General features: G+C 37.0%; 1 protein-coding gene across 3 annotated transcripts in view; it reads left to right on the plus strand.

The window, feature by feature from the left end:
- PPP1R1C (protein phosphatase 1 regulatory inhibitor subunit 1C) overlaps positions 1–16,217 on the plus strand; it is a 124,564-nt gene that overhangs the window by 56,393 nt on the left and 51,954 nt on the right. For 2 of the 3 annotated variants that reach the window (XM_025935289.2, XM_086719090.1), the window contains exon 4: positions 2,185–2,245. In XM_025935289.2, the coding sequence (XP_025791074.1) occupies positions 2,185–2,245 (61 nt within the window). Of the gene's footprint in view, positions 1–2,184; positions 2,257–16,217 lie in introns of all 3 variants that reach the window. The other variant, XM_086719091.1, reaches the window with a different exon arrangement.

Below are 16,217 nucleotides of genomic sequence, written 5' to 3' on the forward strand. Positions count from 1 at the left end.
GGCTTGATGTTACATAAAATATATCAATATAACTAATGTAAAAACTAGTTTCCTTTTCCTGACCGAAGAAACAGTAAAATGGGGTTGTTAAATCTCTGCCTCTATGCTACATTGGTTCTCAACTTATGAAATGCCAACCCCTGAAAAAACTTGTAAAATAAACCATTGCTTTTAGTGGCAAGATATGGTGTTGTTATTTTCAATTTAGTGACTCGTTTATGACCATCTACAGGCTAGGGCCAGCCAATGTTGGAATCCTGGAGCAAGAAGACAGGGGCCGACACCTCTTAAAGGGTCTTCTGGTGTGTGAAGCCAAGAGCACACCCTGAGGCCAGAGGTTCACATACACATGTAGGAGTTCAGATGGAAAATAGGAACCAGGGGAGGATAGGAAGCTAATAATATAGAATATATGGAATACAAAAAAGTAAGTAAACTGTACTCAGAAATAGGACAAGGATTGACTGCTGTGCAGACATACTAGTCAACTCCCATAGCTGCGTTAGGCATATAGCAATACCCAGAGGAAATGTAGAAAGAACAAAATGCCAAATAATATCTAAGACTTTTCTAAATTTTTAAAGAGGTTATAAATGTGAAAATGCTTTGATAACAGAACTCTTACATAAATATAAATCAGTTTTTATTACTTAACAAGTTGTACTACGTGTTACAAAGCAAAATTTTCTGTCGTATTAATTTTCTACTTGATCTTTGAATATATGTATGGAGATAAATATATAAGAAATACCAAAAGTGATTGCTTCTTGAAATCAACTGGATGAGATGAATACAGTAAAGGAACACCAGAACTGTCTATGTTTACACTACATGTTTAACATTAACATAGAGTCCCTCTGTCTGCATCTGGGCATAATGAACTGGTACTCACATATTCCATTCTGGAGAAATGTGCTTGGACCATTTGCTTGTTGATATGGATTTGGCGATATTTGGTTGGATTTTTCCTTTTTAGTATATTGTTTTTGCATCAGGTAAGTGTCTACATCTTCATGATACTTTTGAGGGCAATTAAGCTTTAGTATGTACAAGGAAAAATACCTCAAGTTCTATTTACTGTTCAATGAAATAGTTTCTAGTTTTTTTCAGACTGTAGGTTATGTTCTTTCTAATACACATGAAAGCCTAGAATAATCCCCAAAAAAGCATCTTGTTACCATTTATACCTGACCTTTTCAAAGCAAAAATAATTGCTCTACACACTAAAACTCATTGATTAAGACCCCTACTTTTGCCACAATGAAATATAAATCAATACACTATTAAAAAGGAATCTTTGACATAATCCAATTAGAAAATAGACTACATATGTAATTTATCATAATAAATAATATAGTCATATGTAGGGATAGTTTAATTTATATATACTCTTATATATATATATATATATATATATATATATATAGTTTGTGGTTTTGACCCTGAAATATGTTTCTGTGTTCCAATTTTTATAATTTTTAATATAAAAATTCTCTCTTCAATAATTCAATCCTGGTCTAGTGTGCATAGGTAAGAGTGTTAAATAGCAGTTTTGTTAGGAAAGAACTTATTTATCTTTTACAAATAGAAGAGAATATTATCTCAACATTGTAATTCCAGGTCAATGGAGATATTAGATTGAACATGTCAATTCCAGAGGTTTATAAATAGGTATTACTTACCAACAACCTTCATTATGTACCTGAAACCACTCAAAAATCCTATGAGCAGGTATAGTTATCCCATGGACATAGCTTTTTGAGTATACTTTGTCCTGGCCCTTATGTTTTTTCTCGTAAACAAAAAGGATTGGTGTCTCTTTTTCTGTTTCTTTTTAAAATAAACAAACATTACTAAGTGAGAAAATAAAAGGAGTAATTTCAAGACTGCAATGGATGAAGAGTTTTATGATAAAATAGCTTCATATACTTTTAAAACTGTGATATCAAACCAATTTGACAATAAATTTCATAATAAAAAATAAAAAATAACAAAAATGAAAAAAAAGTAAAAAATAAATAAATAAAACTGTGATATCAATGAACATGGATATAATTTCTCATTGATTTGCATTGTATTTCATGACGGGGAATCAGAAAGCTCTTTGAAATACGGCAGTGTATTTCCCTCACAGGGTCAATTTTTATTCAAATATGCCTTTTCCTCTTTTCTTTTTGTCCACAGTCACAAAATGCATCCCCTAAGCAGAGGAAGCAGAGCGTGTACACACCACCGGCCATGAAAGGTACTGTTCAGGTACTGTTTCGGGTTGCCGTGAACGTTGAGCTCATGGCTGGTACGCTGTCTGTTCTCAAAGACCATATGCTTGAGTATAAGCTTGATCTGGTCGCAGTTTTACAACTTGGTAATGCTACTTTGAATAAGATACTTTATCCACTTAAAACTTAGTTTCATCAAGAGTAAAACAGGTAACTGAAGAAGGAATAACTAGAGAGGTCTCTGAATTTCAGTCTGGAAATTCACATTTTCCAAAATAATAACAAAGGCTTTTCTTTTACCCTTCCTTATATTTTTTTTGAAGGGATCTTTCTAGAATCCCTAATTACTGTTGCCATAAAATTGCCATTTTTTTCCTAGGCTTATGCAAAGTAGAATAACTTGAATTGGGGGCACAGTTAATGTAAAGTGTTGCCTCATTGCCTTGTGTCAAGAGCAGCTCTGAGAAACCCAATCAAACAGTTATTAGCTGTACATGTAACAGCTGTTCAAATAACAACTAAAAATGCTAGCTCATATCCTGGCATTTTTCCAGATTTCTTCCCCCAAATTGGAACTGCTAAAAGAACATCTAAGGGTATCAGAATTTTGACTGACACCAGTTCCAGGGAAGGCTTCTTTTATTTCTCACACAAAAATGTTCCTGACGTGAGGCAGAGTGCTCAGTCCAGTAGCTCCTGCACCAGGCTGTCACCTGGGCCATTGGCCCAGTGGCTCATCAAGCTCCGTTTCAACTACAGGAGAGGCCAGCTGGGCAGCTTCCTCTGGAGTCTGGAGAGATGTCTAAATTGGGAGTGAAATTTTCCACTCTGTATTCTCTCTAGATTTGAGGCTTTTTCAGGGAAGTGGAATATAAATGGACACATTAATCGCTACTCTCAGTAAACTTCCTTCCTGTGCAGCTATAAAACCCCATGTTTGTTTGTTTGTAAGGCTGCAGTAAATAACACAATCATCAACATTGTAGTTTATTCCAGGGTAATTGTTGAGATTATCCGCTTCCCTCTCTGATGACAAATATGATCATTTGAAGGTATATTTCCTATTGTAAGTCATCTTGTACTTTTAATACACATCAGTTTTGGCATGAGTGGGCAACAGTAAAAGATATATGTTCACTTGTTTAATGATTTCCTCTATTCTATTTTAGGTTGGCTTAACTAAATAAAGTAATACTGTTCTCGTGTCCTCAGAGAATAATAGGATTATTTTTAAAGGAAATTCTTAAAATCAAAACCCCAAGGGCTTTCATTATATTTAGCTCTCAAATATCATAAAAATGTGGGATCCTAACATTTAGGGAAGTTAGTCATATTGCACATTTTCACAGGCGACCTTACTACTGTCGATCCCTCCAAGATGGCTATTCAGTGACAGTCATTTTGGTCATGAGTTAAAGCCTTGAGAAAGCACAGTAATTCTTTCAAGAGGATACTAGTGTGTTACTGTAAGCCACCTAGGTCCTCATTTTAACCAGTAAATATCTAGGTAAATCTCCTGCTTCTGATAAAAAAATAAAGAGAGAGAGAGAGAAAGCTAAATCCACATGTTTTATTCAGTCTACCTGTCCCCAAGAGCTAGAAATGAATATTTCAAGACAAAATTAAGCTATGGTAACATATGGTGCATTGTGAGCACATTAAGAAGCTTCAATCATAAGAAAGATGAATTAGCAAAGGAAATGTTATTGAGATGCTAAATACAGTAATACAATTGCTCCGAAATGTGTAATTCTTCAAATTGGAGTGGAATGTGATTATCCATTATTGAGTATAAAAAAAAGTTTGCTGAGAGAGCAAAGCAGCAACAGATGTGATTAATAGTTCTGAAAAAATTAACTCTGACAAAAAGGCCAACTAGGACTTCATGAAGGACCTAGCAAATAACTGGTTAGTGAAACAAAACAAAATACAACGAAACAAACACAAACTAGCCAGATTCCTTCCTTCTCCCCTTCCTTTACTCAGTTGTGAGGAGTTGCCAGGTACGGAGATCAAAGTAGCAGGAGGGGAGAGAGGCGACATCCTACCTATAGTGTTTTGATTAATGCATGGACAGACTGATCTCCTTTCTCCTAAGTGCATTTAGTTTTTCCTTTTTCGGTAACGGTGGCACTTCTGTCTCCAGCAGGTTTCAGGAAACAAAGACATGTCCAGGTTACCTCTTGTGATGAGGGTTTTATATGAAGGTATGTGGATAAGAAATAGAGCAGAGGAAACCATTTTAAACAGTCATACTGTCAAGACTGATATAGTGATGACTTCCAAATTTATATCTGCAATCCTAACATATCTCCTGAACTTCAGATTGCCAATTCCAACCAACCTCTGATTTTTTTTCCCCTGATTGTTATTAGCCTTCTCAAATTTAGTATGTCCAAAGTGAAACTCTTTGGCGCTTTTCTGGTTTTCCCTATACTAATAAATTATATTCAGCTGTTGAGAACAAAAGCCTTCATGTAATCCTAGACTTCTCTCCCTTACCCAATTGACTGTCTGTTCTTGTTAGCTCTAATTTCAAAGTGCACCTCTTAATCTGAGTACTCCCCACATCTTCCACAGCTGCTATTTTATGCAAGTCACCATTCTTTCTTTCTTTTTTTAATTTTTTATTTATATTTGAGTAGGAGAGAGAGCAAAGCGTGAGTGGGGGAGGGGCAGAGAGAGAGAGATGGAGACAGAATCTGAAGCAGGCTCCAGGCTCTGAGCTGTCAGCGCAGAGCCTGACGCGGGGCTCGAACCCACAAACCCTGAGCTCATGACCTGAGCCGAAGTCGGACGCTCAACTGACCGAGCCTCCCAGGCGCCCTTGCAGGTCACCATTCTTTCTTGCCTGGACTGTTGGAGTCTTTTTCTTACTGGTCACCCTGATGCTGCTCTTACCTCTCTCCACTATCTAGTGCTCCCCCAGATGCCACAGTAATTCCTCTGACTTACAGATGATATCATACCCTCCTCTTGATCAAAGTCCTCAATGGCTTCCTATCACGTTCAGAATAAAATTGAAAATCCAACCAAGTCCCTAAATGCTCTGCACCAGCCTCTCTCTTTGACCTCATCTCCTTTCACACTGCCCCTTTTCAATGGAGCCCAACCTCATGGGCTTGTTCACTATTTTTAAACATGCCAAACAAATTCCGTTCTAGAACATTTGTCCTTTCTATTTTGTCTGTCTGGAATACTCTTTGCCCAGTGGCCTCACAGATGCCTCAGCTAATGTTACCTCCTTAGAGGCCTTCCTTCCCTGTTACTAACTCCTCCTATATCACTGTCTATGTCTTTACACGCGGCCTTGTTTTTTCCATTACACTTATCATGAAGGAGGTATCTGTGATAAATTTTGTTCATTTGAGTATCTGCAGCACCTAGAACAGTGCCTGACAGACACATTTAGCTGCTTGATAAGTACTAGATGAATAAATGAACTGTAATGAACTAGGAAATCCAGTCACACTGTCATCTGCTGAGAAGAGGATGTCTCTTAAGCCTTGTTCTACTAATTTTCATATGTGTATTCTGCTTATATTTCTCTTTGCTTCTCTCTTTGCCAGATTCTCCCTTAAGTCTTGTATTCCTACTTATATGTATACTTCTGCTTTACTAGTTTTACTTTTTCCCACTCCTGTCCCCTCTGATCAAAGAGAAACATATAATTTGGTACATTAATTCTCGTCCAGAATGGTGCATCGGTTGGGCTGGCTTCTTAAGAAAGATCATCTCAAGGACCACCAGAACCATTAGGTGGGGCCTGGATCAATAGTTTATGGCCAGGGTGGCAGCACCAGATGATATAAATATGGCAATGTAAATAGAAGAGTCTGGATATGGCTCTCTTCCTTCAGAGGTATTTCGTGGTTCATTCAGCACATTTACTCTTAGGATATAATAATAGATTTGGTACTGTATCTGGCTGTTTTTCTATTCATAATATCATAGGCATTCAGTGTGTTCAAGGAGCTTAAAGGTTAACTAGTGTAACTACCCAGTGATGATTGAATTTCTTCCACTGCATATAACCTCAGGGTAATACATTGGCTGTGTTGTCTTGAGGATTCTAGTATATTAGGCCTGGAGGTAGAGCCAGATAATCAAAAGTTCCAAGGGATTCTGCTGCAGCAAGTCTAAAGATTGACCAGACTCAAATATCCAATCACCTACTTAACATGTCTCATGGAGATCAAAGAGATAATGAGATCAAAATTAATATGGTCAAGACTGACCTTTGAATTTTTTCAAAACCAGATCAGTTTGACCTGCACTGTTTCCCTTCTCAGCAAGTGGAATATCCATCTGCCTAGCTGCATATTGCTGAGTTCTGAGAGCCTCCAGTGAACCTCTCTCTTTCTTCCACTCTCTTCAATAATAGAACACCAGGTTTCATGGATTTCACCCCATTACTATCTCTTATCTCTCCCACCTTTTGTCTTCTCTTATCTCCAACATCATCACCACATTTCAAATCACAATCATGTCTTTGCCAGGATATATAGGCATACCTCGAAGATACTCTAAACCACCACAATAAGGTGAATAAAATGAATTTTTTAGTTTTCCAGTGAATATAAAAGTTATGTTCACACTATACTGTAGTCTATTAAGTGTGCAGTAGCATTATGTCTAAAAAATAACGTATATGCCTTCATTTAAAAATACTTTATTGCTAAAAAATGCTAACCATTGTGTGTTTTCAGCAAGCCATAATGGTTTTGCTGGTGGAGGGTCTTGCTTCCATTGTGATGGCTGCTGACTGATCAGGGTGGTGGTTGCTGAAGGTTGGGGTGACTGTGGCAATTTCTTAAAATCAGACAACAATAAAGTTTGCCACATAAATGGACTTTTCTTTCATAAATGATTTCTCTGTTGTATGTGATGCTGTTTGAAAGCATTTTACCCACAGTAGAACTTCTTTCAAACTTGAAGTCAGTCCTTTCTAAGTCTGCCACAGCTTTATCAACTAAGTTTATGTAGTATTTTAAATCAATGTTGTCATTTCAACAATCTTCACAGTATCTTTACCAGGAGTAGATTTCATCTCAAAAAACCACTTTCTTTGATCATACATAAGAAGTGATTCCTCATTTGTTCAAGTTTTATCATGAGATTGCAGCAATTCAGTCACATCTTCAGGCTCCACTTCGAATTCTAGTTTTCTAGCTATTTTACCCCATCTGCAGCTACTTCCTGCACTGAAATCTTGAACCCTCAAAGTTTTCCATAAAGGTTGGAATCAACTTCTTCCAAACTCCTGTTCTGTTAATGTTGATATTTTGACCTCTTCCCATGAGTCATGAATGTTCTCAGTGGCTCCTAGAATAATGAATCCTTTCAAGAAAGTTGTGATTTGCTTTACACAGATCTATTGGAGTAATCATTATCTATGTCAGCTATAGTCTTAAGAAACACATTTCTTTCTTTTTTCAACGTTTTTTTTTTTTATTTTTTTTTTTTTTTTTGGGACAGAGAGAGACAGAGCATGAAAGGGGGAGGGGCAGAGAGAGAGGGAGACACAGAATCGGAAACAGGCTCCAGGCTCCGAGCCATCAGCCCAGAGCCTGACGCGGGGCTTGAACTCCCGGACCGCGAGATCGTGACCTGGCTGAAGTCGGACGCTTAACCGACTGCGCCACCCAGGCGCCCCAAGAAACACATTTCTTAATGAATAAGACTCAAAAGTCAAAATTGCCCCTTGACTCATGGGCTACAGAATGGATATTATGTTAGCAGGCATGGAAACAACATCAGTCTCATTGTACATCTCCATCAGAGCACTTGAGTGACCAGGTGTATTGTCAACAAGTAGTAATATTTTAAAAGGAATCTTTTTTTTTTTTTTTTTTGAGCAGTAGGTCCCAACAGTGAGATTTAAAATATTAAGTAAATCATTTTATGAACAATGTGCAGTCATGCATGATTTGTTTTTCCATTTATGGAGTACAAGCAGAGTAGATTTACCATAAATCTTAAGGGCCCTAGGATTGTCTGAACATAAATGATCATTGGCTTCAACTTAAAGTCACCAGCTACATTAGCGCTAACAAGAGATCAGCCTGTCCTTTGAAGTTTTAAAGCCAGGAATTAACTTTTCCTCTCTATCAATGAAAGTCCTAGATGACATCTTCTTCTGACAGAAGGCTTTGTCATCTACCTTGAAGATCTGTTGTTTAGTGTAGCCACTTTCATTATATTATCTTAGCTAGATCTTCTAGATAACTTGCTGCAGCTTCTACGTAAGTTCTTGCTCTTTCACCTGGCACTGTAATGTTATGGATATGCCTTCTTTTTTTAAACCTCATAAACCAACCTCTGGTAGCTCCAAACTTTTCTTCGGTAGCATCTCAACTTTTTCAGTCTTCACAGAATTGAAGAGAGTTATGGCCTTGCTCCAGATTCGGCTTTGGTTTAGGGAGTATTGAGACCAGCTTAATCTTCTACCCAGACCACTCAGACTTTCTCTATATCAGCAATAATACTGTTTTGCTTTTTGTAATGTGTGTTCATTGGAGTAGCACTTTTAATTTCCTTTCGGAACTTTCCTTTGCATTCACAGTTTGGCTAACTAGGCACAAGAGGCCTAGCTTTTGATCTATCTTGGCTTTTGACATGCCATCCTCACTAAGCTTAATAATGCCTAGCTTTTGATTTAAAGTGAGAGATGTGTGACTCTTCCTTTCACTTGAGGACTCAGAGACCATTGTAGGATTATTAATTGGCCTAATTTGAATATTGCTGTGTCTTAGGGAATAGGGAGGCCCAAGAAGAGGGAGAGAGATAGGAAACAGATGGTCAGTGAAGTAGTCAGAACACACATTTTTCAATTAATTTCACCATATTATATGGGCGCAGTTCATGGCACCCCAAAACATTTAACAGTAGTAACATCAAAGACCCCTGATCACAGATCACCATAATGTGATAACAATGAAAACGTTTGAAATATTGCAAGAATTTCTAAAATGTGGTGCAAGACACAAAGTGAGCAAATGCTATTGGAAAAATTGTACCAATAGACTTACTTGATTTAGGGTTACCACAACCCTTCAATTTGTAAAAAAAAAAAAAAAAAAAATGCAGTATCTGCAACATGCAATGAAGAGAAGTGCAATAAATCAAGCTATACCTATAACTGACTACTCAACATCCAGTCTTTCTCTCCTTGCTTCCCATGAGTTTTCTATACTGTAACCAAAGTGAACATTTAAAACTCAGAAGTGGTTATGCTCCTTCCTTGGTTAAAACTCTTTTATAGCTCCCCATTGCCATTAGATAAAATCCCTATTCCAGAGCAAAGCTTTCAAAGCTTACTGGCCCAAGGCTCCAATCTGCCTCTTCTCTTTCCACTAGGTCTCAGACATGTTGGTATTCTGCCAGCTTCTGGATGCACCAAGTTCTTCCCTGATTCAAGAAAGATTGACACATTCTTTCCTTCACCTAGAATGTTTTTCCCTACCTCCTCCTTGTCGTCATTCTTCATTGGCTAACTCCTACTTAACATTCAGGTCCTATCCCTAGAGATCAGTTCCTGAAAGGAGCTTTTGCTAACTCTCTATCTAAATTCCCTATAGCTATAAATTCTGTTGATAGTTATAATCTCTAGGGTTTTTTCATAGCAAGTAATTATGTCCAGTTATTTACTAATGTCTTTGTCTTCAACTAGATTGGAAGTAATGTATGTAGTAGCATCAATAACAGGTGTCTATTTTAATTACTACTATATTTGCAGGGCTTAACATAATGCTTGAGACATAAGCAGTGCTTATAAATATATTTTAAAATAAATTTTAAAAATATACTCAACACACAAATGTTGGTGAATGAATCATTTCCTGTGGATATCTACTTTATCTCTGGTCTATTAGAAAGGCCTTTTTTTTCTGTTGAGGTCCCTAAAAATTTGTATTCTTGTATTCTTGTTCTATATCTTATTACTATTTATGACAAATTTTAAAAATGGCAGCTATCTAAATATTTCAGGACATCTATCAGGTCCCTACCTCACCATTAATTTACTTCTTTCAAGGTTAAAATATCTCAATGTCAGTTATGCCTGCCACTTTGTTTTTTCACATTCTTTCTTGATCTCCTAATAAGCTCCATTTTGATATATAGAAGTATATCATTCAGTATCAACCTAATATTTAAACGTGGTTTGATCAGAACAGAATGGAGACTTTAATGATGCCTATCACCCCTTTTTCCCAGATTATTTAATTATAATAAGGCAACCTAAAATCTTATTAACTTTTCTGGCAGGCATATACATTGGTGAAAAATAGTGAACTTACTGTAAATTCAAAACTTCCAAGTCTTTTTTATTATTTATTTTTGAGAGAGAAAGAGCATGCATGTGAACACAGGAGCAGTGAAGGGGCAGAGGGAGAATCTCAAGCAGGCTTCCATGCTGTCAGCACAGAGCCTGACATGGGGCTTGAACTCATGAACTGTGAGATCATGACCTGAGCTGAAACCAAGACTCTGACACTTAACTGAGCCATGCAGGGGTCCCTTCCCATTTTAAAATTATGTCTTTTTTGAACCAAAAAAGCAAGACAGTGCTGTCATCCCAATTGAACTTTCTCTTGTTAGAATCAGGCAGTCACATGAACATGTCATATTTTGTATTTTGATTCTGTCATCCATTTCTTATCTCAGTCACGTTTCATCCACAGATAAAATAAACTTATCTTTGGTATTTTTATCTACATCTGTAATAAACATATCAAACAGAACAGGGCAAAGGGAGGGCCTTGTAGCACACATTATCTCTCTCTAGTTGACATCGATCTCCCTGAATGCCACCATTGAAACAATTATGAAATAGACTTATATAACAGGACTCCAGTCCTTAAAACCAGAGGATATTGTGAAGGATATTGTTAGATACATTGTTGTGTTTCATTTATTTTTATGCTGACCACATTTTTTCATCTGTACAGATGAATCATAAATTTATAATGTATATTATAACATAAAAATGACAAAAGTTGAAGTTTGCATAGAAAACAGATTTACTTTTCTATTACCTTTTGTAATATAGTGCTTCATAATTATATAAGTAGAAAGTTCTGAGGATTATCAGAAATTGATAGCTGATCACTGAATTTTCATGTGCACTTTTTTTGTGTTTATATTGTGGTCAGCCTTGTAATTTACAGAACAGCCAGTTAAGGTTTTGTTGAAGAGCTTGAATCACGTTTTCAGAAAAGCAAGGCAGATTTGAATCTTGGGACAGGAAATAGCTGACTCATTTCCATCCTCATTGTGTGTTTGTGTGTGTGTGTGTGTGTGTGTGTGTGTGTGTGTGTGTGTGTGTGTGTGTTACTGGAATGCAAATGCCTTTAACTGAAGAAAGCAAAGCAAGTGCTATCGATTTAAAAGGAAATTTGAACATGAAACGAATCAGCTGACTGAAAAATAGCATTGCATAGCAGGGTGTTACATTACCATTCTTAATGCAAAGCAAGTCAGATTTTATATGTACTTCTGAAGAATATCTTCTTTCTCTCACTCTTTGTAATTTCTTTAAGAGAAAATTGTAGTTACTTCGGTGTCCAGAGATTGTTCTTCTCATATGTCCAATAGTTCATATATCAAACAGGTCTTTGAATGCTTGCAGCACTATAACTCCTACATTCTGTTTCTCCAAGGATGATTGTGATCTTGATATTTTATCTTAACTCAGCCTCTTTTCATAGTTAAGCAATAAATGCAAGTAATGCAAGATGGGAACTAAATAAAACTGGATCAATAAAAAAGGCTAAGTAGGTTTTTAGAGCATGGTAGATGATAGTGGCAAGGATGTGACATGTCATATTAACTGAAGGATAATCCTCAAATCAGAGAAAGCCATTGATCAAAATGATTTTACTGGACCCAACATGAAAAGACATGGACTTTGGAGGACAAGCAATCAGGGTTCAAACCTTGGTGTCAATGTTTATTAACTATTCAATTTCAGCAAGTCAATGAGTTTAATTTCTTCTTTATCATTGGTAAATGTTGATGATACCTACGCCAAAGGATTGTCCTAGAGACATAATGAAACAATATGTGAAAAGAGAATGTTTAGGGTAGGCATGCAGTATGTGGGAATTACTTTGAATAATTCTTTGAACTCTGGATTAAGTCAGAAGCACTTCTTTTCCATTTCCACTGAGCCCTGTATAAGGGAGGCAGGAGGTCAGGAGAGAGATGGAGGAGAAGACAAAAAGACTTGGGGAAGAATGAAATACCTGCCAGGGTTTTGCTCTGGTGGCAATTGAAAAGTCAGAGTTAGAGGTGCCCAATCCTATAAGGTACCCATCCACCTAAGAGTGCCCACCCAATAAGCATGTGGATTATCCAGCTTGGCAACATTTGCTCCACTTTTATTTGCCCCTGTCTGAGGTAGATTTGTGCAGCTAATCTTTGACCTTTCACTTTCTTTTCAACAAAAGCCAGCTGGCTTTCCTTCATTTCACCTCAGGTACTGTGTACCTTATTTCCCAGCTAACAGCCCTCTCAGAAGTATTTATATTTAATTTAATAAATCTTGTGTTTCAAGAAAGCATAAGAACAAAGTGATGGCTAATGGTGAATTTAGGGATTGCTAAAGATTATGCCATATATATGTCTAGCCACAGGGATGAGCAGGAATCACATCATCTAAATTCAGCCTATAATTAGCCAATGAAGGTAGACTAACAATAATGACATGGAATTGCAACCAAGTCTCTCCTCCTGATTTCAAGTCTCTTATAATTGTGACTGAAAAAATACTCAGAAGGAATAGACCAGATTGTTCTTATCACCCCCTGCACAGTGAAAATCAAAGACAGGGAGAGAAGACAAGATCTTTTAATTTCTCATCAGGCAATCTCTACCATACTACATTCTTTTCTTAAACATTTCTATCCTTCTTTGGGTGTTTTGCCAGGTATTCAGCACATTTGCCTTTCTAAAACTTAGCTGTTTTTGTTTGTGCTGGCTTGATTTATTTACTAGTAGGGTACGGCTTATTTATGCAACTCAAGAAACATTTCAACAGATTTCTAGATAATAAGGTACACAAGTCTTGCTTATTTCTAAAAAAAAAAAAGTAAAAAAAACCCAAAAACAACAACAACAAAAAAACAAGTATGCTTCTATTTCCAAATCCACTTCCTTCACTTCTTTTTAATTTCTTCCACTAAGTATTTGCACATCTTTCCTCCTATCTTTAAATGCAGAGGGTGGGGTTAGGGTGGAGAACTGATCTGAGAATGTACTTTTCCTGAAAGCCACTAAGATGTCTTTTTTTTCTGAGTTCAACATTGAGAGAGAGTAAAGCAAGTGGAAAAGGCCAGCAAAAATGAGTAGACTTCATATTCCATAGCATTGCTGATGATTATTAGGTTGAAAGGTCTAAAAGATCTTGAGATGAATTAAGTTGAAAATTTAGTATTTGGGACAAGAAACTTAATCTCATGTGGTGCCACTTATACTTTGAAAAGGAGACCACTGTTTGTCAATATGGTTCCATTCATGCGTTTGTGTATATAGTAAAACCTTGATTTGCAAGCATAAGTCGTTCCAGAAACTTGCTTGTAATCCAAAGCACTTGTATATCAAAGTGAATTTCCCCATAAGAAATAATGGAAACTTAGATGATTCATTCCACAACCCAAAAATATTCATATAAAAATGATCATAATACTGTAATATAATACAAAATAGTAAAGAAAATGCAAAATATAAGGAAAAAGAAAAAAAATTAACCTGCACTTACTTTTGAAAACCTTTGTGACTGGTGTGAGGGAGACAAGAGAAGAGGGTTATTGCGAAGGACAACTTTCACTAACAGAATCACTGCTATTTATTGGCTCAATGGAATCTTTCTGCATAGGGGCCATTGTATACACGTGCATGGATGCTGACTACAGTACAGTATTAATAAACTCTTGTCATATACTGTATTTAATGTAACTGGCAATAAGGTGCAGAGGAAAGGGTCTATATCTGCAGGCAGCCTGACCTAGAAGGAAGCAGAACATTCCTAAGCTTACTCTTGTTTGGAAAAGCAAAGGACTGTCCATAGGTGCTTTGAAGTGACAAAAAAATAACACTAGTGCCAGTTGTGGGTACCTTCCAACATTCTGAAAAATCACTGATTTCTGCCAAACGCCATAGCCCGAGACTGAGCATCTGAGCATGGGAGATGATCACCCACAATCTCAGAGAGAGAGAGAAGAACCACCAACTCAGTTGTGGTCATGTGACATTCGGCATTACATACTACTCATATTGCAAGACATCACTTGTTTATCAAGTTAAAATTTATTAGAAAATGTTTACTTGTGTTGTGGAACACTCACAGAACAAGTTACTCTCAACCCAAGGTTTTACTCTATTTGCCTATCTTTAAGTTAGTCTTTTTCATTTACATTTCTGTATAAATAATACGCAACTTTAATATTTTTAAATGTTATTTTTAAGAGAGAGAGTGTGGGGGAGGGGCAGAGACAGAGAATCTAAAGCAGGCTCAGACGTGTCAGCCCAGAGCCTGACGTGGGGCTCGAACTCATGAACCATGAGACCATGACCTGAGCCAAAGCTGGACGCTTAACCGACTGACCCAGCCAGGTGCCCCAATAATAATGATGCAACTTTAAAAGTTGCTTCCTATCTTAGAAGCAGGGAAGGAGATGAACTTTTGCCTTTGGTTGGAACAGATGAATTAAGATATAGTGTCAAGATGTTTTCCAAATATGCAAATGGTAAAATTCAGTTATATAAGCACTAATCATATACTGCCACAAATCACATATCAGCATCCACTGCATACCAAGTACTGCAATAGAGTGCCATTGCTACAGAGATGAAAAGCAAAGTTCTCTGCCCAATGGGAGACCAGTCTAGAGGAAGCAACACATAAGTAGACAGGTAGAGCACACCCAAATGAATCTTGGAATAGAGATTTGACAGAGGTATCAGGGGGTCTGAAAGGACTCACTAGGCCTGGGGGACAGGAGATTGAATTCACTTTCATATTACAGAAGGAACAGTTATCTTTACACATGTGCCTAGAAAGTAAAATGGACCAGGTCATGGAAAAGTATAATACATGGCTCATCATTTTCATTCCTCTTGTTCATATGAACTTAGAAAGCATTTAAGATGATACCCTAATATAGAGTGAATTTTTGCATGGATCATTACAAAGACTTCTGCTGCAGTACAAGGTTTAAGTAGGTCCCACGAATGGACTGTGTACGTTTTCCAAAGTATTTGGAAATCCTTGTGCATTTTATTCCATTTTAAAAGTTGCTTTATTTGGAGAGAAGGTGTGCATGCATGAGTGGAGGAAGGGCAGAGCAAGAAGGAGAGACAGAATCCCAAGCAGGCACCATGCTGCTAGCACAGAACCCAATGTGGGACTTGATCCCATGAATTGTGAGATCATGACCTGAGCCAAAATCAAGGGTCAGTTGCTTTACCGACTGAGCCACCCAGGTACTCCAATAATATTCTTTTCAAAACAGTAATTTCCAGCTCAAATTGTGCTTTAAAAAACAAACTTTATATTTTAGAACAGTTTTAGATTTTCAGAAAAATTATGACAATAGTACAGAGTCCCCATGTACCCTGCATCCAGTTTCCCCTACCATTTACACCCTATATTAGTATAGTACATTTGTTACAATTAATAAACCAATGTTGACACATATTATTAATTAAAGTCCATACTTTATTCATTGTTTAGTTTTTACCTAATGTCCTTTTTCTGTTCCAGGTACTCACCCAGGATATAATATTACATTTAGTTATCAAGTCTCCTTATCCTCCTCTTGGTTGTGACAGTTTCTCAGACTTCCCTTGTTTTTGATGACTTTGACAGTTTTGAAGAACAGTGGGTGGGTATTTTCTAAAATGCTCTTATATTGCGATTTGTCTAATGTTTTTCTCTTGATTAGACTGGGTTTGTGGGTTTGGGGGAGGAAGACTGCAGGTATAAGATGACCTTTT

This window comes from Puma concolor, chromosome C1, assembly GCF_028749965.1.
Source record: "Puma concolor isolate L17-30 chromosome C1, mPumCon1.1.hap2, whole genome shotgun sequence".
NCBI lineage: Eukaryota > Metazoa > Chordata > Mammalia > Carnivora > Felidae > Puma > Puma concolor.